The sequence below is a fragment of the Pimephales promelas genome, chromosome 17 (genome assembly GCF_988280905.1).
Source record: "Pimephales promelas chromosome 17, fPimPro1.hap1.1, whole genome shotgun sequence".
NCBI classification, from domain to species: Eukaryota; Metazoa; Chordata; class Actinopteri; order Cypriniformes; family Leuciscidae; genus Pimephales; species Pimephales promelas.
The window spans coordinates 23825984-23851672 of NC_142785.1; the positions used below are offsets into that span (position 1 = coordinate 23825984).

The window sequence follows — 25689 nt, forward strand, 5'->3', positions numbered from 1 at the left end:
TCGTCAATAAATCAATAGACTCCACATCCACTGGATATTTTCAAATATCAATTGGACTGGCTAATTCCCTTAAAGTGCGCTTCAGAGTTTAGTCATCGGCAGAAATAACTTCAGAGGGCCATTAAATGTCCCAGGACAGCAGTTTAAGCGGATAGTCTTTTACACAGAGCTCACAGTGTTGTTTAACTAGCAGTTCTCTTTTTATTAAAGAGCCCAGATGGTCAGCAAGGGCTCATCTCATAACAAACCCTCATTGTGCTGCTGCAATTTCATTAATTGATAGAAGGTTCCAGTCCAATGGATTCATTAGCTCCATTTCTAAAGTATCACCATATACTTTGAACTACGCAAAGAGAAATTGTACTGCTCTTTCAAAGCTCTTGAGACTTAATGGGGTTCTCAGTTCATGTTTCATTGAAGTATCAAATGAAGGTTTTCAGGCGTTCCTTCTCAAATAAACAACAGCAAAAAAATGAAGACAGTTGTCAGGTAAAATGAATAGATGAGAATTGTTGATAAATTGGTATTTTTGTTTTTGGCAAAAAGAAAGACAGAACGCAATGAAGAAAGGTAATAAATAAATAAAGCCATAAAGGAATACTTGAAGGAAGGGGAAAAAACAATGAAGAAAAAATTAAAGGAGTAAAGAGGGTGGAAGAAAGGAAAGAAAAAAAACAGAAAAGGATAGATAATACATAAATAAAGCCATAAAGAAAGAAAGAAAGAAAGAAAGAAAGAAAGAAAGAAAGAAAGAAAGAAAGAAAGAAAGAAAGAAAGAAAGAAAGAAAGAAAGATGTACAAAAAATAAAGTAAAACATGAACGAAGGTATGAAGAAAGGTAGGAGGCCAAAAATGATGGTACTATATAAATAAAGCCAAGAATGAAGAAACGAAAGAAGGAAAAAGATAGGAAGGAAGGAAGAAAAAAAGAATGAAGGACCGGAGAAAGGAAAGAAATGAAGGAAAGGAAAAAAGAAGGAATTGATGAAAGGATACAAAGAAAATGAAAGAAGAAAGGCAGGAAGAAAGCAAGGAAGAATGGAAGGAAGGAAAAATAAAAAAGCAAAGTTTTGGGAATAAAAAGAAAGATAAAAAAGGCAGATGAAAGCGAGAATGTGGAGATGGGCAGAAAGAGACAGTGACACGGAGTCGGAGATATGGAGTCTGAGTCCTCATATGATTTGATTTGCTGCAGTGCGTGTGTTTTTATTGGATTGGAAGAGTTGGAGATTATTCAGCATCCGGCAGAAAAGCTCCAGGTCTCTGCCATCAGCACTCCCAATCTCTCAGGCCACTTAAACGAGAGCTCACTTATTATTCCTGCGCCCAAAGAGCAATAAACAACAGAGCGCTCTGCTGCCTGAAGAACACGAGGCACACAGTTGATCGTTATTTCACATCACACTTGAGTTCTCTGAGGTGTACATGGCCAGGCTCTCAGCCGAAATGAAAGCTGAGGTCATTATTACACACACTATGGACATAAATCCATGACAATAGCATGGGCTGTTTTATATCAAACCAAGTCTTATTTACTTTAAAATAGTCATGAAACAGAAGTTGCGATAGTCTTTTTTTCATTTTGTGATCTGTATCTAACTGAAATAACTTCTCGGAAAAAAAAAAGTAGGGTGGGACTTGATCACATGTGAGTGACCAACGCATTCTCATCCCAAGGCGTCATAGACAATGCTTTGCCAATGTAGACATCCAACGCACATGGCACCCTTTAGCGTCAATATAACACGCACAGAGTATGGGTAGGTTTAGTTCTGGGGTAGGGTTAGGGTTAGACCACTAGGAGGTGCTTTCTGCCCCATACATATCTGCGTCTCATATTGACACTAAAGGGTGCCATGTGTGTTGGATGTTTTCGTCTATGATGCCTTGGGATGAGAACGGGCTGGAGTGACAGGTCATCCCGTTCTTGCACCAGTAAACACGTATATTATGCTATTTTCTCTTGCTGTCAAAATTTTTTCCATGATTTACTCACCCTCAAGTCATCCTAGGTGTATGACATTCTTCTCAGACTAATACAATCTGAGTACATTAAAAAAAAATGTCCTGGCTCTTCCAAGCTCTTTAGGCGCAAGTAGACTGTGTATGTTAGTTTGGCTGGAAGATAGAATTTTACTTTGTAACGTGTTAAAGGGATACTCCACCGTTGTTGTTTTTTTTTTCCATATTAAACTATGTTATTCCATTAACTAAGACGAGTTAATACATACCTCTGTCGTCTCAGTGCGTGCACTCAATCGCTCTGGCGCGCAAGACGCTTTGATAGCACTTAAAAGGATAGTTCACTTTGAAATTAATTTTTGCCATGTTTTAGCTTACCTCAAGGGCATCCAAGATGTAGGTGTCTTTGTTTCCACTGTAGTTTCAATTTAGAAATTTTTAGGTCAAACCATTCGTGTTTATCAGTCATATAATGGAGGTCTATGGGGTCCACCTCAATTTAATTGAGGTACCTTAATTTTTAATTTTTTGTCACATACAGCAAACATCTCCTCACTATCCGCTAGCTGCCTGAGCCCTAAACACACTGTAAAAAAAAAAAAAAAAACCCAGGCTCCACAAATGGCAACAAAAACAAACTGCGGCAACCCGCTCCACGAAACATAACAAACTGTTCCAGCCAATAACTGACAAGAAGGCCCTGGGGGTGGGGCTTGGGGGGTCAGTGAGCGGATGAGGAGGAGGGAGGGTCTATCTAGTCTCCGTTTTGTTTGAATATACTTTAAAAGTCAACAAGAAGTCACGTCACCCGACATCTCTTAGAGCACCTTTAACTAGCCCAGTTCATTCAATATGGGCCAAGAGTCGAAGTTCTCCCAAGCACTTGCTGTGGTATTCCACCATACAATATAGTTCTCCACTTTACACGCTTTTTATTTTGTGTCACTGTCCTAGTTTGAGTTACACTACTCATGTAACTGTATTCAAATAGGGAAAACGTGGAGGTGTTTGGTCGCTTCTCTGCTTGGCCCATATTGAATGAACTGGGCTAGTTAAGTGCTATCAAAGTGTCTTGCACGCCAGAGCGATTGAGTGCATGCACTGAGATGACAGTGGTATGCATCAACTCGTCTTAGTTAGGGAATAACATGAAAAAATGGTGGAGTATCCCTTTAAAAATGAATATTTTTCTTACGCAAACTCATCACTTCGCTTCAGAAGGCCTTTATTAACCCCCGTAGCCGTGTGGAGCACTTTTATGATGGATAGATGAACTTTTATGATGGATAGATGCATTTTTATGATGAATAGATGCACTTTTATGATGGATAGATGAACTTTTATGATGGATTGATGCACTTTTATGATGGATAGATGAACTTTTATGATGGATAGATGAACTTTTATGATGGATAGATGAACTTCTATGATGGATAGATGCACTTTTATGATGGATAGATGCACTTTTATGATGGATAGATGAACTTTTATGATGGATAGATGCACTTTTATGATGGATAGATGCACTTTTATGATGGATAGATGCACTTTTATGATGGACAGATGAACTTTTATGATGGATATATGCACTTTTATGATGGATAGATGCACTTTTATGATGGATAGATTAACTTTTATGATGGATAGATGCATTTTTATGATGAATAGATGCACTTTTATGATGGATAGATTAACTTTTATGATGGATAGATGAACTTTTATGATGGATAGATGCACTTTTATGATGGATAGATGAACTTTTATGATGGATAGATGAACTTCTATGATGGATAGATGCACTTTTATGATGGATAGATGCACTTTTATGATGGATAGATGAACTTTTATGATGGATAGATGCACTTTTATGATGGATAGATGCACTTTTATGATGGATAGATGCACTTTTATGATGGACAGATGAACTTTTATGATGGATATATGCACTTTTATGATGGATATATGCACTTTTATGATGGATAGATGCACTTTTATGATGGATAGATGAACTATTATGATGGATAGATGCACTTTTATGGACTTCAAAAAGGAAACGGTCATTCACTGTCATTAAAAAGCTTGGAGGAGCCAGGACATTTTTTAATATAACTCTAATTGGATTCGTCTGAAAGAAGAATGTCATGTACACCTCATATACACAACTATCCCAAGCCATTATTTTAATGATGTACCATAATAAATTTGCTTTTGTCAGGATCAGTGTATCACAAGAGGATATGGGTTAGCTTTATAGGCTATGACATGTTGCAGAACCTGTCCACATGACTGCAGCTTCTAATCAACAATTAAACCTTGAGCTTCATGTCAACGTGCTTGTCAAACGTAAGTAATGGTTTTTGTAATAGGTGATTAACCTAACTGAACTAGGTTGCATTCAAATTAAATCACATCTAACCATGTCACGGAAGTCCACGATAAGCACAAATTCCTCATCAAAACACATAATTGCAAAATGCAGCGTTCCATGCACATGCAAGAGCTGCAGCCCGAAGAAAAAAAAGTTGAGTTACTGAAGCGGGAAGCAGAGGAGGAGAGAGCACTGAGTCATCATTAGAGTAAAGAAGAATAAACTCACTTAATACACAACTCACTGGATACTTGATTCTGATTAGTCATTCTGCTGTCAAGTCATTTTTCCTTAATTATTAAATTTTTTGTATTATATGAATATATATTAAATACACAGTTTGCTAAACATTATAACTGACTGTTTTCTCTGGGAACCAATTCCCACAGCACTCAGTTGTCTTATCAATTTAAATATGTCCATTTATTTATTCTGCAATATAATTAGCAGCATTATGCACATTCAGCTGATCATTATTGCAAAATAACGCCCTATAAACTAATAAAGTCCCTCAAACTCACACATATCATCAAAGCTATATTTAATAACGATAATTTACATTAAATTTATTTTATGTGGCTAAAGAGTCTGACGGCATATGTGTTCTTATAGGTAGACAGCTTAGAAAAGCGTGACGGAAGGCAAACAGAGTTTTCAGGGTTGTGAACTTATCCATGTGAGTGAGAGTGAAGGATTTACCTGAGGTTGTTTGTTCAAGAGTCTCAAACGCTGTGTAGATCGAGAAGAGGGAGACAAAAGGAAAAGTGCGACAGCGCAAGTAGCTGAGAGAAGTTCTTCAGGCAAAAGACTCAAACGTAACACAAATAAAACCTATTTTAAACCTTGTTTAAATGCTTGTCTAATTGTCTACTTCTCGGTAGGAAGTACAATGAAAAGAGCTCGAAATTGGTATGCTTGTGGCATTTTGTGTGGGATCTGTTGAAGAAACTGGGAAAGAAGCGGGTGAGAAAATAGAACATTCATTTATTTATTTTCAGACACATTAGACCAAATTGGTGATGTTTGATGTACTCTTATCTAGAATATTTAGTAAAGTACACAGTTGCACTACCATTTACAAAGTTAGTTTTTTTTTTTTTTTAAGGATCACCAGAAGGGACAAAAAATGTTGTTCTTTTAAACTTTCTATGAATCAAAGAATCCTGGAAATTATTATTATTAAGCTGCACAAATGTTTTAAACATCAAAAATAATAATAAAAAAAACTGTTTCTTGAGCAGCAAATTAGCATATTGTAATGATTTCTGAAGGATCATGTGACACTTAAAGGGTTAGTTCACCCCAAAAATGAAAATTCTGTCAGTATTTACTCACCCTCATGTTGTTCCAACCCCGTAAGACCTTCGTTCATCTTCGGAACACGAGTTAAGATATTTTTGATGAAATCTGAGAGCTGGATCATTCCTGCATACTAGTCCATAGGCTTCTTGAGGGATTGAAACTTGCCGGCCTCGAAAAGTCATTAAAGACATCGTTAAAATAGTCCAAGTGACTACAGTGGCTCAATCTTAACTTTATCAAGCACACAAACGTTATTTATTTATTTATTTTTGCGCACAAACTTTTGTTTATGATTGTATTTTGATCAAAAAATGCAGCCTTGGTGAGTATAAGAGACCAATAATAATAATAATAATAATAATTAAATAAAAAACTTTTGAGCGGTAGGCCTATATATATATATATATATATTTCAATTTCAATTGTATGCTATTAGCATGACCAACAAGAATAATTACTGTTTTCAAAAAGGTTTCCCAAACACTGCCATTGGCTGGTCAAATAGATAGCCCAGCCCCAAACTCAAGCCATTGGTTGAGCCACTGTTGCTATATGTGTGGAAAGTCAAACAAACAGAAGTAATGCTTTGAAAATGCCACAGAGCCAGTGTTTACACTTTTTGGTGTAATCAACCAACAAATGGCTTACTCACAGTTCCCTCATGTAACACACTTCATCTTTAAATATACTTTGAACAAACTGTCATTTTCCTGAATGTTAATCAGTAGTATAGTTACTCTCACACATACCACATACCGTCTGACACATGACCTCTAGTCCTGTGAATGCCGTACGGCACGGCCTCAGCCAGAGGACATTCACAGAGAGTCCTAAAAGGTCACCACTTGCCCCACTCTCAGCAAGTGTTCTTTGACATTTACAGAGCTTGCATCAGGAAAATCAGCCAGCAGTGTGTTCATAACTCTCCCTCTAAATCTGTTCCCGCATAGGTGAGGCGGCCTTTACGAAAGACAACAACTGCCTGAACGCCGCCAAGGCCTGCAACCTGAATGACACATGTAAGAAGTATCGCTCCTTCTACATCAGCCCCTGCACCAGTCGAGTTTCGACTACTGAGGTGTGTAACAAGCGCAAGTGCCACAAGGCCCTGCGGCAGTTTTTCGACAAAGTCCCACCGAAGCACAGCTACGGCATGCTTTACTGCTCCTGCCCCTCCGGGGATCACTCGGCCTGCTCCGAACGCAGGCGTCAGACCATCGTGCCAGCCTGCTCATACGAGGACAAGGAAAAACCCAACTGTCTCTCCTTGCAAGCCTCGTGCAAGACCAACTACATCTGCAGGTAGGATGGAAGACAGCTTGTTTTACACGTCAAGGAGAAAAGTGCTTGAATGCTCACTACTTTTCAGCAAGTTAATTATTTATCCATTGGTGGAAGGGGTAGGACGACAGTCATAAGACTGCGGGCCTGTCACTTGTGTGCTGAGTTAGTTTAATGAGGAGATATATTCTGTGGACTCTTGTTCATTTCTGCATACATATATTTTTAGATCTCGTTTAGCCGACTTTCTCAGCAACTGTCAACCTGAGGCGCGCTCCATTTCAGGATGTCTGAAGGAAAACTATGCAGACTGTCTGCTGGCATATTCGGGTCTCATTGGTAAGTTAAGAACATTTACTGTGTTTTACCTCTTATAAAAATGTATTGTGGCATTGTCTTGTGGTAACACTAGAGTATCATTTTTTTTTATCATTTTTTTTTTTTTTTGGATCACCATAGTGTTTTTTTTTTTAACACGCCATGGTGAAAACAAAAAATAAGTGTTCATTATCCACACAACAGCCCTATGAGGTTACTGTTACACTAAAATAACTTTTACTTCATTATTTTAAGATCAACATATCATTTGTTAATTTAGACATATCATGCAACTTTGATTTATACATTTGCATATACCCCAAAAATATTTGTTTATTGGGTCACACTTCAAAATGTATGAATGTCATTGCATTAGATACACATTTTAAGGCAAGTTTGGTTTATTTTAACGAAATATAGGTCAAGCACACTTAAAGCAAATCATGGTAACACTTTACAATAAGGTTCATTAGTTAACTACATTAATTAACATTAACTAAGAATGAATAATACTTCAGCATTTGTTAATTTCAACATTTACTAATACTTTATTAAAATCTTGTTAACATTAGTTAATGCACTGTGAACTAACAAGAACAAACAATGAACATCTGGATTTGTATTAACTAACGTTAATAAAGATTAACAAGTACAGTAACAAATGTATTGCTCATGCTTAGTTTTTGCTAGTTAATACATTAACTAATGTTTAATAAATGAACCTTATTGTAAAGTGTTACCCAAAACATTTCACAAAAAGTTTCTTAGGCTTTAAATGATGAAACAAAGCTATAGAATACTGTTCAAATGCGTTTTATTTTTTATTTTTATAGAAATCGCTTATGCTCAACATTTATTTGATCAAAAATAAAGTAAAACAGTATATTGTGAAATATTACATTTTCTATTTGAATATATTTAAAATGTAATCTATTCCTGTCATGCAAACCTGAATTTTTTGCATCCTAACTCCAGTATTCAGTGTCACATGATCCTTCAGAAATCATTCTAATATGCTGATTTAGTGTGTAAGAAACATTTCTTATTATAATCAATGTTTTTGTGGAAACCGTGATACATTTTTTTCAGGATTCTTTGATAAATAGATTCTAATTTTTTTGAAGATGCCATTTGGTTTAATATTTTCCATCCAATGAAATGACATTCATACTTCCAAGTGTCCAAATGTGTGGGGCGAATGTATATTCCGCTTTTGAAAGTACTTGATCTACCAATCTGTGACATATTGTCTTTGACCATGCATTTTGACCCTCGGAATATGTAACAGGTACGGTGATGACCCCTAACTACCTCCGTGCCCTTGGCGTCAGCGTGTCTCCTTGGTGTGACTGTAGCAACAGCGGAAACGGAAAAGCAGAATGTGACAAGTTTACCGAGCTTTTCACCAACAACCGTTGTCTCCGTGAGTAGACTTCATTCACAGCTGCATTATCTACTCTATATCATTGGTTACATGGCGTTATGCTCTGACTGACAGAATTCGCCCATCAACACTGACTCTAAAGTTGAATTCTGCTCCATTGCATCTTCATGATCATTCACAGTCTGCACCAGTAAATCTGATCTCTGCGATTTGTGTTGCTGTGCGGTTCAAAGCAGTCTGATGGCCGAGAGACAGAGAAATCCCTCTTAAATGGGGCGCTGAGAGGGGGGATTGACATAAAAAGGCAATAAATCATTACTCAAGTGTCCATGGGCCTGGAAGAGTACGGAAAGCACACATTATTTTGTCAGGGAGTTATTCAAAAACATCCATTTAGATAGATGAACTGAATATAGGGAGCTAGAGAGCAGATGAGAAGGAGGATTTGTCTACATGAGATGACAGACCGGATGATATAGCAGTACCGACACACATCCACACCTCATATCTGACACGTCCACATCTATGTGTGCTTTTGTGTTTACGTACAGAGAGAGAGAGATAGAGGGAAAGAAAAAGACCGTCCGCCCAATAAGACGTTAGTGAGTTCAAACAGCATGAGATATAAGCATATATAAGCTAAATGTTTTCTTCGCTCTTTTTAGTTTAGTAGGCCCAGTACTGATATTATAGATGATTTATTAAGAAGCATTCAGGGCCTTCTAATGCCTAATTGACACATGATTTATTTTTGATATTAATAAGTTTAGTTTAATAAAATAACAAAAATAACAATTATTTTGTCATTTATTCATTTATTGGGTGAAGTATCCCTGGCTTAATAAATCAATGCAAAAAAAAAAAAAAGAAACTAAGCATCTATTATCATATTAGATTACAAGAAGAAAATATTTTCTAATAAATCAGTCATAATTAAACCAACGGTCATTTACTTGCCTCTGAATCTGGCCACTCATATGATGCCATTTAAAGGAGTAGTTCACTTTTTAAAAAAAAACTTTTGCTGATAATTTACTCACCCCCATGTCATCCAAGATGTCCACGTCTTTCTTTCTTCAGTCGAAAAGAAATTAAGGTTTTTGATGAAAACATTCCAGGATTTTCACATTCCAGAACCAAACGGTTTAAGGTCCAAATGAGAGTTTCAGTGCAGCTTCAAAGGGCTTTAAACGACACCAGACGATGAATAAGGGTCTTATCTGACCTTTCGAGTCATGACTCGAAAAAAAGATTTGTTCATTTTGATTCGTTTCGCTAGATACGACCCTTATTCATCGTCTGGTGTCGTTTAAAGCCCTTTGAAGCTGCACAGAAACTCTCATTTGGACCTTGAACCATTTGGTTCCCATTGAAGTCCATTATATGGAGAAAGATCCTGGTATGTTTTCATCAAAAACCTTAATTTCTTTTCGACTGAAGAAAGAAAGACGTGGACATCTTGGATGACAGGGGGATGAGTAAATTATCGGCAAAAGTTTTTTTTAAAGTGAACTTTAAGTCTTTAATTCTAAATAATATACAGTTATGCTTTGAATAAACATGCATTCTTATGAGAGTAATTGAACACAAAAGAATATATTTTGAAGAATGTTGATAACCGAAAAGTTAATGGGCCCCATTGCTTCTATGGTATTTCTTTAAAGGGTAACTAAACCCCTGGTCAAAGCCTGACTCCACCCACTGGCAATATTTGAAAAATGCTGTAAAAGTGGGCAGAGCCCAGCAGAGGGGGGGGGGGGGGGGGTGCACCTGAGACGCATCTCTTTGTATGGAACTTGCCTACGTCACCAACAACCGCTGTGTCACGTACTACCGCAAACATCCAATAGGAAAATTCAACTGCAGTAGCCACCGTTCAACCTGAAGAGGGCAGCACTAAGACGTTTTTACACCATAAATTGTAGAATTAAAACACTTTAAACCCAAATGTCAAAAAATGTACTGGAATCAATGAACAGCATTTATGAAGCTCCATTCTTACAGATCATTAACTAAAAAAAGTTGTTTTAGTGTTTAGTTACCCTTTAAGGAAGTCAATGGGGCCCCTCAAACATTTAGTTACTGACATTCAGCAGAAGAAATTCAGAAAGGTTTGGAACAACTTGAGGGTGAGTAAATGATGATAGATTTTTTTCATTTTTGGCTGAACTATCCCTAGCAATAACACAGTAATGTAGAATGTAGAATGAGGCTTTATGAATCTCTAACCTTTAAGACACAGAGTCAGCTTGCAAGCCTGGCCTTAAGAGAATCTCAACACTCAATAATAATGCCAGCTCTTCTCTGTTAATAGATGGTACTTAATACACAAGCAGTACTCATCAATAATCTCCCACTTGCCCTTTAGCATGCTGTGGCGTGAGGTAAATAACAGACTCTGAAGACAAAAGTGCTCTTGAGAATAAAGTCATTTAAAAAAGACAGTTGAGTCATAATGGCCTCCCTCATTTTATCACTGGAAGGTCCCAGAGTAAGTGGAGGACTTCCTGCACTTCCACACTGAGGCTAAGTGCCTCTTTGTCAGAATTCATCGGCTACAATGTTAAGAAATTTAGAAAGAAGCTCTTATTTCAAAAACGTTCCAGATAGCGGCATGTCAGTGTCAACTATATTTTGAGAAGGGTGCGAATGACTATTAAACACATCCTACCGTTATAAGATATAAAGTAATAAAACGGATTTAAAAATAAACATTAGATGAAAAACTTAAACTAAAACTTCTTTTATTTCACATTTCTCACAAGTTTGTTTTTAATTATATATATATATATATACAGTATATAGTGTAATACAAATAAAAATAAATAAATAAAATGAAATCTCAATGTTGTGTGAAAATTAAAAATCAAATCCGATCTGTGTTGTTTTATATTAAAAATTATGCATTTATTTTTATATATATATATATATATATCAGGGAATAAAAAGGCACAATTAGTCAAAATTGATGATACAATTATTTATAGCCATTGTAAAACATTGCATTTCTTCTTCCTATCACTTCCTATCATTAAAAACCCCTCAAAAAACCCAAATTTTATTTCCTGAGGTGTGGGTAATTAAATTCAACTATACTCTAAAACTCAACTAAACTCACTATTTAAAGAAAAAAAAAGCCAATACTTATTTAACTAAAACATTTCGCTCTTCATTCCTGCATTATACAGGCAATGCCATCCAAGCGTTTGGTAATGGCACAGATGTTGGTGTGTGGCAACCCCAGCCACCCATCCTGTCCACTCCACCTGACCCTTACAATCCACCGAGAGGACGGGACAGGACGTCTAACACACTGGATGACCCATCACACACCAATGAGCTGGACAGTAATGCGGACCATCTATACAGCTTCTGTGGAAGCCTGCAGGTATTGAAAACAAGCAGCACACTATATTTACAGTAAAAGATAGACTGACAGAAATGCCGATCATCAGAAATAAAGTTGATTAGCAAAGTAAGTGCGGTAGAAATGGCAGTCTAAAATGTCTCCTGATCAGCCCATCTCTTTTTTTTTCTCGGATCGCCTTTTAAACCTTCATATTGACTATCTCTGATGGTGAATGACAGCTGTCAGTCAGACACATGCCGCTGGCTCACTCAGATGGTTAAAGATGCACAGCCTACATCAACTTTATAAACAGCTGGCAGCTTGTTTGGATGCTTTCAGGCTTTGCTTGGCATACGACGACTATCATTTTTCGAGATTCGGAGTGGGATGAAGGTTTACTTTTGATTGATGGGTGTGGGCTGTTGCAGTGATAACACACATAGGGCCTTTGGGTAGAAAAGAGATACATCAAACTGCCAGAGCTGTCATGTCAGAGCTAATTGGCTGGCTCATTAACATGAGGAACGCCCTTAAGCAGGATATACCCACCTATTACAGTCTCTCTGAGGGAAACTTATCTTCAAATATGATCTGTGCATCGAGCTTCAAGACTGGCACGTCTCTAAAACAGTCTGAGGCAAGTGTACTGTACTGCAACACGGTAAAATCAAAGTATAACCTTCACTTTTTAATGCACGATTATTCTTTGGGATTTTTGCTGTTCTCTTTGTAGATAAAAAAAAGAAAAAGATAATAATTAACACCAAAATAAGGAGAAAAAAATTAGTTGACATTATCTGGGCTTTTTTTTTCATATTTAATATTTTATTTTTAGGAAGTTAGTTAAGCATGGTTGTGTTTTTTATTGGGTTTAAAGAAGTTATAAAGCATTTAAAATTTTGTTTTCAATTTTTAATCTTATCAATCTGAATTCAAAAATACAAGCTTAATATTGTATCCCTCTAAAACACATTTTTCACTTATTTTTTTTTTAATACAGATGCTGTTGATAAAGCTAACTTATATTTAATTTTTGTCCAAATACAGAATACCTGATAGTCTCCTGCAGATAGCACAACAATTTATCATATTGGAGTTATAACAATATCATGATTTATTAGTAGACAAAGTTTCTTTTGTCAGACTTCCAGGAAGGCTATTAATCATTCTATCCCACAATGCCTTTCGCAAGAATTAGCTCCATTCTCTCTCAATTGTGCGGTACCTTTATTATATTCCAGATTCTCTGGAGAATCACTTCATCGTTCCAACAAACCAACCTGAGTGTGTGTGTGTGTGTGTGTGTGTGTGTGTGTGTGCGTGTGGGAAACGGGATAGCAGAGGAGTCTCAACTGGGTATTAAAATATATTGGTGTGTCACATATTAATGCAGACACACTGCCCTCCTGCACACAACGAAACACACACACAGAGCACATTGATTGGAAAGACCTGGGTCTTAGAGAGTGCTCTTTGGCTACAGCGCTGTATACGAGTCGTGTTTGTGTGTGGGCTGTAGGGCTCATTATCATAACGTTACATCTCTCTTAGAGCCCAATACCGTATGACCTCTATTTGCCGTGGTGAATTACAGTGCTTTATTGAAGTTGTGCTTGACTTAGATCGCGCTGGACTCGGTTTAAAGGGTTACTGAATGGAAATGCATCAGTCTGGGAAATGGTTTATAACACAAAACCTTGAAGAGCTTCTTGCAAGTAATTGACTTTCAGCCTGTATTTCAGCTCTCCTCTTTCTCTCTTTCTTTATAGGCTCAGAAACTGAAAAGTAATGCTACTCTGGATGTTCTTTGCGTGGTAAGAACTACATTTCTACTCACATAGGATTACTCACAATGAGTTGGGGCCTTTTCACACAATTGCGTCCTATACATATCAAGCTGTATTAGAATGCAAGGCATACTTTGTGTGAACATACCATTCCATAATGAGGTATGCCAAGATATGAAAGCCAGTTTCCACCTCAGAATAAAACAGCAAATTATGAGGTAGAGTTGAGAATAACAAATAACTTTTACATTTTAAGATTAGTCCCAAATTATGAGAAATACAGTCACAATTAGAAGATATTCAACAATATTTGATTTGACTGACACTATTGGACGACAACTGATCTGAGCTGGATGATGGCATCAATGTTTTATTTTATAAAGCTCTGTTTAAATAAAGGCTACTTAAAGCTACACTGTGTGATTTTTACCCCCATCTAGCGGTGAAAAGGTATATGACCATCCAGTGAATATTAGTTTCTGTTCCTCTCAATTCTAATTTCGTTTTAACTCCTATGGTGGCCAATGTACTCCAAGATTAACATGGCTTCCAGTTTGACCTCATCCATGAGTGTTAACTCAAACGTAAATGCGAAAGGCGAAGCTTGAATTGACGGGTATGTCCCTCTTTGGCTAATGTCCCAGATAGCAAACTGACATTGAATCAACGTGGAAACGACGTCTCTCATGACATTGAAACAACGTTGATTTGCTCATCGAATTAACGTTGAACCAACGTCAGACGCGGCATTCTTCAAAGCTAAATGAAATCGAAAATTGGTTTGCTTTCATAACGTTGAAACAACGCGTTGATTTCAAGTTGATTTTCCGTTAGTTTTGAAAGAATGACGCATCTGACGTTGGTTCAACGTTAATTCGATGAGCAAAACAATGTCAGATCAACGTTGTTTCGATGTCATATTTCCACGTTGATTCAATGTCAGTTTGCTATCTGGGGTACTTTCAAGATGGAGGGGCAACATGGCGACCTACATTATAACCCCTTACCCGTATGTATTTTCAATGGCATGTTGTACACTCACGAGAATACTTTATTACTTGAACGAAGTAAATATACATTAATGAGCACATATATTTTTGAAAGAACTAAGTGTTTTTAACTAAGAATAAACTAAAAGAGTTACACAGTGTAGCTTTAAGGACATGACTTGATATGAAGTTGCAATTATGAGACAATTTTGTTGATTTTTTTTATCTTGTGACTATTATTCGTAATTGTGACCTTCTTACGTACACCTGCGACCTGCAGTTGTAAGATAATCGCAATAATCACAAATAAAGTCTGAATTGTGAGGTATAAAATCTCAATTGTGAGATTTAAAGTTGTGATTTTGAGAAATACAAGGGTTTGTGACTTTTTCACATAGTTATAAAGTTATTTTTTACTCTGAAGTGTAAATGGACTACTATGCTATGCACATTATGAAAAAAACCTGCGAAATGCTTCAACAAGAACACAATGGCTAAAACGTTAAAAACATGACTTTCTCCACAGGATCCGCAGCTGAATGACCCCAGTAGGTTTAATGCAATCTCTCGGAGCTCAACTAGTGCTGTCTGCCTGATGGACTGGACTGTTCTCTTGCTATCTCTGGTCTCAATCCTTGGGAATCTCACAGCCTCACAGACATTATAGCCGCTCGCCGATCAGACCTGATGGACTGCTGCTGCTGCTGCCGCCTCTGTACCATTACAAAAATGTTGTATTTTGAGTTGTTTTTTCCGCAAGTGGTTCTTCTGTGTGCGGTGTGGTGTTTCGCTGTGATGAAACTATTCTCGATCCACCTGCTTTTCTTCATCACTTATCGGAGATAACGGACATACTGTATTTGCGCATCCGAGGAAGGTCATCTAGGATTACTTCTGTTGAGAAAACTTTCTGCAAACAGGTGTCGCCCAAATTCTGCAATTTTTTCTACCATCACAGAAAGATCTGGTTGAAAATACAAAGATGCATGGAGATGCCAGAACCACTTCTGACAATTAAAGATTGATGAAGCTTCTGAATACTAGGATGCCACAGGAAAGCCTGCAGACTTCAACTAATATTTCACAGTATTTTCGAAGGCTTATCAGCAAAACCTGCTGCTCCTGTCCCTTATTAGGACCTACAAACTCCATTCTCCCTCAAAGTGGCAATGCTCCAGCTTAGATGATACGGTATGGGAAACGAACATCAGGATAGATACGACACTTTATCACGGGAAAACACAGGCAGTTTTTTGCCGTGATAAAGTTTTTTATTTTTTTAGTATCTGGATCAATTTTAGTTACCTTCCTCTCCAGTTAAACACACTGTAAGGATGAGAGCTAAGCACCAATTTGCTTATTTTGAGACTTTTTTGGGGGGGACTTGCCATTATCCTGGATATTTACTTGTAAATACCATCTTTGTTTACAATTACCACATTCTGCTTCTAAAAGTTTATTTCTAATCTAGCTATTGTATGAAGTTTTAGTGATGAAATTCAGAAGTAACTACGAGGGTTGATACCACAGTCCAGTATATGTCAAATGTGCTGTATGTACATTCAGTGAGAACGGTTTCTTTTGCACATCTAAAAGAAGTGCTTTCCGAGTATCATTTCTGCTTTGTTGTTGTACTGGTTAGCTGTAAAAAGAATATATATATATAAACGTATATAGATCAGGGCTGTAAGACATGCAAGAGCAAAGATAAACTTACATTAAACAAACTAAAGATGGCCTTTTAACTTCTGTCTTATTTTTCTTCCTTTTTTTCTTGTTAAGTTACATGCATGCAGGTTTTTTAATAGTGTAAATTCTATCACGCACACGCACATTATTGGTCAAATTATTTTATTCAGCAATTATTTTATCCATTAAATTGATCAAAAGTGAAAGTAATACAGTGTTAAAAAAGATTTCTATTTCATATTAATTAATTATGCACTGAAGACTGGAGTAATGGCTGCTGAAAGTTCAGCTTTGCCATAAATTATATTTCAAAATATTTGACAACAGAAAATTATATTTTTAATTTTAATATTTTACAATATAGTCGTTTTTGCTGTATTTTAGTTCAAATAGGCCTAAATGCAGGTTTGGTGTGTACGTAAAGTGTACCCACACTTAATTAAAGGATTAATAAGAACACCTGTTCAATTTCTCAATGCAATTATCATATCAACCAATCACATGGCAGTTGCTTCAATGCATTTAGGGGTGTGGTCCTGGTCAAGACAATCTCTTGAACTCCAAACTCAATGTCAGAATGGGAAAGAAAGGTGATTTAAGCAATTTTGAGCGTGGCATGGTTGTTGGTGCCAGACGGGCTGGTCTGAGTATTTCACAATCTGTTCAGTTACTGAGATTTTAACGCACAACCATTTGTAGGGTTTATAAAGAATGGTGTGAAAAAGGAAAAGCATCCAGTATGTGGCAGTCCTGTGGGCGAAAATGCCTTGTTGATGCTAGAGGTCAGAGGAGAATGGGCCGACTGATTCAAGCTGATAGAAGAGCAACTTTGACTGAAATAACCACTCGTTACAACCGAGGTATGCAGCAAAGCATTTGTGAAGCCACAACACGCACAACCTTGAGGCGGATGGGCTACAACAGCAGAAGACCCCACCGGGTACCACTCATCTCCACTACAAATAGGAAAAAGAGGCTACAATTTGCAAGAGCTCACCAAAATTGGACAGTTGAAGACTGGAAAAATGTTGCCTGGTCTGATGAGTCTCGATTTCTGTTGAGACATTCAGATGGTAGAGTCAGAATTTGGCATAAACAGAATGAGAACATGGATCCATCATGCCTTGTTACCACTGTGCAGGCTGGTGGTGATGGTGTAATGGTGTGGGGGATGTTTTCTTGGCACACTTTGCCCTTAGTCCCAATTGGGCATCGTTTAAATGCCACAGCCTACCTGAGCATTGTTTCTGACCATGTCCATCTCTTTATGGCCACCATGTACCCATCCTCTGATGGCTACTTCCAGCAGGATAATGCACCACGTCACAAAGCTTGAATCATTTCAAATTGGTTTCTTGAACATGACAATGAGTTCACTGTACTAAAATGGCCCCCACAGTCAGCAGATCTCAACCCGATAGAGCATCTTTGGGATGTAGTGGAACAGGAGCTTCGTGCTTTGGATGTGCATCCCACAAATCTCCATCAACTGCAAGATGCTATCCTATCAATATGGGCCAACATCTCTAAAGAACGCTTTCAGCACCTTGTTGAATCAATGCCACGTAGAATTAAGGCAGTTCAGAAGGCGAAAGGGTGTCAAACACAATATTAGTATGGTGTTCCTAATAATCCTTTACGTGAGTGTATACACAGTGAAAACTTAAGAGTAAATATTTGAATTTTTAAAATATTTTTTAGGAAGAGGAATCATCTTAGGGGATCATCATATTAGGAGGGGAGTTAAAACCCCTGAGTTTGAACACTGAAGTGCACGTCTGGCAGACTGTGCCATTAAGTACTTCACACGACATACTGTCAGTGTCAGTAATGGGTAAAGACTATAATTGAAACACTCTTGGATTCTCATTACCAAAATAGAACATAAACTGAATGACTGCCCCTATGGATTAGCCCCATTCGATTCACTGTGCCAGTGTGTCTTTCACATGCCAAAATAGTCATGTTTTACACTTTGCAAGATTAAACTCGACACATGAACAGAAAGCCATAAAAAGCTCTCGTGGTTTAGTGAAATACTGTCAGTTTGACTGATGACTCAAAAGTCACTAACCATAATCCTAAGTCACTAGTTGAGACACTGAGAGAAATAAGGTGATAATATAATGAACTTAAACTGGGTTTTCTTTTTACCGTGCAAGTTAATCTATTGTAGAATAACTTAGAAACCTTTAAAATACCATAATAGGGGCACTTTAATGTATTAGGAAACAAACGCAAATTGACAATGAGGTTACACTTTATTTTAATAATCAACTTTAGACATTTTACTAACTACAAGAAACTTTGCAACTACGTCAACTAACTGTATTCATTTGCAACAACATGTCCACTAACACTCAGAGTATTAGTAGACTGTTAGGGTGTGGGTTAGTAAAATAAAGTGTGTGGGTTAGTAAACTTTGCAAGATACGAACTTGCAAAGTTACTAGAGTAAGAAGAATGTCTGTTATTAAAGTCTGATATTACTCTAATGTCAAGTAGTTGACATAAAACTGCATTTATAGTTAGTAGAATGTCTAATGTAGACAATCAAAATAAAGTATTACCGACAATGAACAATAGCCTAGTATAAATAGAAGAGGTGCAGAAGCCAGTGCAGTTACCTGACTATTCTTGGCCATTTTATCAGGCTGGATTAACTTTCACTCCTAGCAGGCAGGATTAAGCGATAATAGGGACATGATTGTCAGTCGGATCACATCAGTCCACTCTCTCCCCAGGACAATAACACACAAGGACGCAACCCAGTTCACCTAGCACTCACTCAACATGCTGTACCAGGACGTGGTGTTCCTTAACACCAGACACCGCTTCAGACATGATGATTGAACATGTGTCCAAAAGATTGGTCGAGGATTTATTAGCGGTGTCACATTGGAAAAAAAAGTGAATTTAGAAGAAATATGCATGGTAGGAAACAAGGAACGCTGAGAGGCAAGATTTAATAATCACTGAAGCGGAGCGTCAGTGGCCGTGGCGTCTGTTTGAAAGAAAGGGATGACAGCGCGCCATTGTAATTGCGGAGTATCGCATATTTGCATCAAGCGCAATATGAGCTGTGAAGCAGGAATGAAAAGCAAATAACACGGTATCAAATAAATAGTTTTATGAGCCGGGTGTCTGGCCTGTTTCAGATTATTTTGGAATAAGAAAGCCATGCTGATTAAAAATAACTTAGAATAGGTCCTTTGTGCACAAAAAGCACAGCCACGCGCTAACCTCAGTGAAAGAGAAAAATAATTGTGTTGCTCAAATAAAAGAGAGGCACAGAACATATGGAACAATGTAATCAGTGTGTACTGTCTGCTGTCAGAGAGGAACTCGTATCTAATTACCTGACCCTTGACCTTGGGGCCTGCACCGTTGCTATTTTTTCTGAGGACATCATTTGAAAAATTATTTTGCCATTGCACAGTCCTACTTCTAAACTTAAGTCTAGACATTTACTTTCTTTGGAGTTAAATTTCAGGGTTTCAAGGGCTGTTTGTTATTGATTTCCTTCGAAGCTACAGAAGAGCACAGATAATACAGTAGGTTAGTGCACAGTCCTAGTCTAGACATTTATTTTATTTGTAGTTAAATTTCAGGGTTTCAGGGGCTGTTTGTTATTGATTTTCTTCAAAGCTACAGAAGGGCACAGATAATACAGTAGGTTAGTGATTTGACTCACTGATAAACGTCAAAAAGATGCGAGACCTCAAAGTCCTGCTCACTAAAACTAGAACACAAGAGTTTGAAGAGTGAATTTAAACAGACAGACAGACAGACAGACAGACAGACAGACAGACAGACAGACAGACAGACAGACAGACAGACAGACAGACAGACAGACAGACAGACAGACAGACAGACAGACAGACAGACAGACAGACAGACAGACAGACAGACAGACAGACAGACAGACAGACAGACAGACAGACAGACAGACAGACAGACAGACAGACAGACAGACAGACAGACAGACAGACAGACAGACAGACAGATAGATAGATAGATAGATAGATAGATAGATAGATAGATAGATAGATAGATAGATAGATAGATAGATAGATAGATAGATAGATAGATAGATAGATAGATAGATAGATAGGATATTCAATGTGGCCTGAACAAACACGATATAAAGTAATGGCAAAATATATATCTATATATATATATATATATATATATATATATATATATATATATATATAGCCTACTGTATATATATATATATATATATATATATATGCATTTCATGTTGTTTCCCAAGATATGTGCTCTTCTCTTTTGATCTCTGAACTTTGACCTCTAGAATGAGAATTATAGTCTAATGTCTGTGGTTACTGTGGTCTTGTGTCATAAGTGAGGGTGGACATGTGAAAGGGCAGACCTATGCCCAGCATGGAGAAAACATGCAGTACATGACTATTGTGCATAGGCCATTACAGCTTGAAAGCAAAGTGAAGATGGAAGTGGGCTGAGAGACACTGAGATGGGACAGGGACATGACTCATAGGACAGCTGAGGGGAAGCCGAAGATAGGAGGCTCTTTGTTATTACCCAAGGCAATTAGGCATAATGTCTGGTTTCTGCAGTCTTCAGTGCCATTTGCCTGCTTTCTTTAAAGGGGTCTTGAATATAGAAAGACAAGCATCAGCTTTGTGACCAGATGAGCCTGTGTCTGGTCGGTGTAATTTGCAATCAAGCAGAAAAAAATTGCCCAACATCAGAAGGGAAATAATGCCATAGGGTGACAATTCAAAGGGAGTATTCACGTTTTCTGCAGGGTCAGCGGGATTTGAGACATACGATTTCAGAAAGGGTTTGTGTCTGCTGATTATTTCAAAAGTTCAAATAAAAAGGCCTTGAAACAAGCCATAGGAAAACAAGGTGGAACAAAAGACTGCAAAGAGCCATGCACGCATGCCATCCTGCACAGAAGATCATTTTCCTGAAAAATCCAAGAAAAACATGCCACCAACAAAAATGATCATAACTATCATAAGGATCATAACAGAAAATAAGGTATGTGACCAAGAAAAGTTTGCGATTCTTACAAATTTGTTAATCAGAATTTGTTTATCACAAATAACAACATTTATGAATTTTAAAGCCTGTAAACCAACTGATACAGTCACAAGACTTCTTTGTCACAAGGATCTTTCTGAAGACAGGTATTTAACCAAAAAACAAAAACAAAAAAAAAACATTCACTTCAGGACAATCGAACTGGAAGAGCTAAAATGCGAACATTGAGGAAAATAAAACAATTCCTTCTAACATAACATGTCCCAGAGAAGCATGCCCCAGTAAAACTCATCCTCCTCCTCGCAGATCTCGGTGTTACAGACATCATAAGGATGACTGATTTATCCATAACCATCGCTCATTCTCTCTCTCTCACCTCTTGTATTACCAACAGGCCACACTTCCATTAATATCTCTTAATGTTAGTGCCAGACACCTTGATTTACACTGGGCATTTCCTGCCAACTAAAAGCAATAAAGGTTCGAGGCATCTCTCACAGCACTCATCCTCTGACACACCCTGAGATATACGACCTCACCGGATACACACTCCACGACTTATACGACTGATATTGACAGATTCATCCATACGGAAATTGCACGTCTCAAACGCACATTAAAAGAGGGGATCAGGTGAAAAACAGGCGGATGGAGGAGGGAAAATTGATCGTTTGGTGATTTTACATTTCTGTTAACAGTCTCCATGCAGTCATCACTTTGATATTGATGGCAGCCAATCACAAATTTAAATGTTATTACGAGTTCAAACGGCGCTGTTCAACCAGAGACGAATGTGTTTAGACACGGTATTGAATTGGTTTCCAGAAGACAGTAAGGAAACCTTCGACATGGAAAATACAAAAACAAGCCAGGATTATCCATCACTGCCTTCGATACATGGAATAATGTTATGGCTGTCTCCAGGAAAGACACACATACACATGCAGATCTGCAGCGAGTTATCCATTTGTCTCTCCAGAGTGTCTTTATGGGCATTAGTCAGCTGTGACAGCTCATTCCGTCTATGTCAGGCTGTGCTGTGCATCTACCTGAGCAGACTGAGTGACTAGCCGGGTCTGGTGACTGTCACAGTGAGGTGGACGGATAGGGGGTGGATGTATATAAAACAGTACAACCTTCAAGGATCGATAATATTCATTAAACATCATGCATCAACTCTAATTTGGGTTAGAAAATGTGGAATTATAAAACCATTGCAGTTATAAAATGTAATTGCATTGATTGTACGACAGAAAAGGGGTCCCACTGACAGTGGAAAAAATTGGGGGCTACCACTCAGTGGTGGCAAAAGCCAAGTGATAAACGACACAGAAGAAAGCGCGTGATGCTCTGGCAAAGGACCAGATGGTGGCGTGCCCCAGGTTGGCGAACCCCTGCCAGCTTCTCTCTCTCTTCCCATGTGTTTTCCCCCATTCTTTCCCCCTCTAAACCTGTCCCACTCCCTAGGTCTCGAGGGGGTTTCACGACCCGACCGGCACCTCGATGGAGTTAACACAGTCTCATCCCAAGAAGTCATATAACTGACGTCTTGGGACGTCTTTTGACCATATGTCAATATCCACCTTTTTAGGGCCCCCTTAAACGTCGGTAGATGACGATCCCGGCCGTCATACAACTGACGCTTTACCTTTAACGTCGGTTAGGTGACGGGGTAGGTTTAGGGTTAGGTTTAGGTCTGGGGTAGAGTTAGGATCCGATAATGTCATCTACCGACGTTTAAGGGGGCCCTAAAAAGGCGGATATTGACGCATGGTCAAAAGACGTCCCAAGACATCAGTTATATGACGTCTTGGGATGAGACTGCGCTGATGGAGTGGGCCAGCAGAAAGGCCGACAGCAGGTCCCAGAGTGCCACCCAGGGAGGAGGGGCTAACAACCAGCAGCACCGCCGCAATTCCCGTTCCTCCACTCTCTCCATGGCAATTCTTTGACCCGGTTCCCGCCAGGGTGGAGGGAAGGCTTGGGCCGGCCTGTTAGCATTTGCCGGGACCTGGGTCATCTTATCGATCGGTGTCCAGTAATGAAGGTGTGGAACCCTGATCAAGGTCTCGGACTGTCAGAAGGCTGCACCCGATCAAGCTGGCATGTCAGATACCTGTAAGTATTAAGGGGGTACGTATCAGGCTTTGGTGGATTCAGGATGTAACCAAACCTCCATTCATCAAAGCCTGATTTAACCAGAGGCACTGGCTAAGAGTACAGGGAGGTGGTAAAATACCTCTTAATGTCGGCAGCAGTGGCACAGTAGTTCATGTAGATTGTCTACAAACCGGATGGTTGGTGGTTCAATCCCCGGTTCCACCTGACCAAGTGTCGAGGTGTCCATGAGCAAGACACCTAACCCCAGCCGCTCCAGACGAGCTGGATGGCGCCTTGCATGGCTGACACCGCAGTTGGCGTATGAGTGAATGGGTGAATATGAGGCAAAATGTAAAGTGATTTGGAGGCCATTGGGTCTGTGAAAGCGTTATATAAATGCAGTTCATTTACCATAATGTCGGTGGCTATTCAATTTCGTCAAAAGCTTAATAGAGGTTGCTTGTTAGCCCACACCTCTGACATCCACTAATTTTAGAAACAAATTGGCCATATTTTAATGTATTGTTGGGGTATTTATGTGTCTGAAGATGGGGGAGCAGGGAAGGGGGGGTGGTCACTCAGCTAGCAGAAGCTGTGGAAGATAAGCCAGGGGAACAGAGCGCTCTTGAAAGTAGAATCCTTACAGAGCACACGGATTTTCCCTTGGAACAGTCTCAGGACGAAACACTCAAAAATGCCTTTGAAGAGTTGGTGAATCCACCGGCCAATCCAAAAGCACAATTGTGCCCACTTCCTCTCATGCAGGGCTCCTTCGAACGAATTGGTATGGATCTCATCAGGCCATAAGAACGATCTGCACAGAGGCATCGCCTTGCATTGGTCCTAGTGGATTATGCAATGCGATATCCCGAGGCAGTGCCACTACACAATATTTCCGCAAAAAGTGCAGTGGGCGTGCCGTTTCAGTTAATCTCTCAGGTGGGAATCCCAAAAGAGATTCTCACCGATCAAGGCACGGCATTTATGTCACAGACTATTCGTGAACTTTACAAATTATTGGGCATTAAATCTATTCGCACCAGCGTTTATCTCCAACAAACAGTGTCTTGCAATTAGATGGGCTGTTCTCAACCTCCACCATTATCTCTTAGGACTGGAATCCACCCTCTGTTCGGACCTGCATGTGGCTTCACTGCATGAAGGATGCCAACGCACAGATCATCTATTGGTATCTGGTACTACAGCCCTTTAAATTCAAGGTGGTCCACAGTTCAGGGGTGCAGATGGCTCTAGCTGACTTTCTCTCCAGAAATCAGGGACGGGGGGGGGGGGGGGGTGTCTGTGACGAGGGGGACTTCATTCAGCGAAGTCTGTAGCAGGCGAGAGGCAAAGGAGACAAGCGGTGCATAAGTAGGTCAAGTGCAAATGACAAAAAAATACAAATAAAATAAAAAAACGGGAGAGGGAGAAGGACTGAAGATCGCTGGGGAAAGAGTATCATGAGATAACCTGCTGGAAAGAGGGACAGAGCCTGTTTTGTTAACTATTGCCTGTGCTTTAACAAGTCTACGGTGAATGCGCTGTGGGAGCGACTTTTGGTTGTTGCTATTTTTAAGTTATCCAAATAAAAACACATCATGCTAATATTTACTTCTAATTTTAATAAGTTTCATTTTTCATGTAATCTTTATATTTTATTTTGCTTGTTGTAGTTAACTTTAATAACACTGGTGATATATTGTGAATATACAGTATACAAGTATTGCAAATATTGCTTTTATAAAATGGTTAACATCTCTATTTAAAAAAAATATATTTTTAATCAAAATGTTATATTAATAAGCATTTATTAATACAATTCTAAAGTAAATAGTCCCTAAAATAACAGAGATTTGCTGCTACTATATCGTGGATCTTAGCAAAGCTGTAAATTCCGTTTTTGTTCCGTTATGTTGCTCGGCAATAACAAATAACGTACAGTCAGTTTAATAAACTACTTGGTGGATGAATTGCACCAATTGAACATTGCTGTCTTTGACATATTACTGCTACTTCCACTGTATAAAAGCAAAAGCACTCAAAAATGAGCTTTTAGGCAATTCACTCCACATCGTTGCCTAACACCCCTTGACTGTGGTAAAATAATGGGCCACTATAACCATATT

General features: G+C 38.5%; 1 protein-coding gene across 1 annotated transcript in view; it reads left to right on the top strand.

Annotated features, from left to right (window-relative positions):
• Positions 1–16485, top strand: part of gfra1b (gdnf family receptor alpha 1b) — a 33817-nt gene extending 17332 nt beyond the window's left edge. Inside the window, exons 4-9 of the mRNA XM_039664950.2 lie at positions 6583–6934; positions 7143–7252; positions 8520–8654; positions 11804–12003; positions 13734–13778; positions 15267–16485. Coding sequence (XP_039520884.2) covers positions 6583–6934; positions 7143–7252; positions 8520–8654; positions 11804–12003; positions 13734–13778; positions 15267–15407 — 983 coding nt within the window. The 3' untranslated portion in view covers positions 15408–16485. The remainder of the gene's footprint in view (positions 1–6582; positions 6935–7142; positions 7253–8519; positions 8655–11803; positions 12004–13733; positions 13779–15266) is intronic.
• The last annotated feature ends 9204 nt before the right edge of the window (positions 16486–25689 follow it).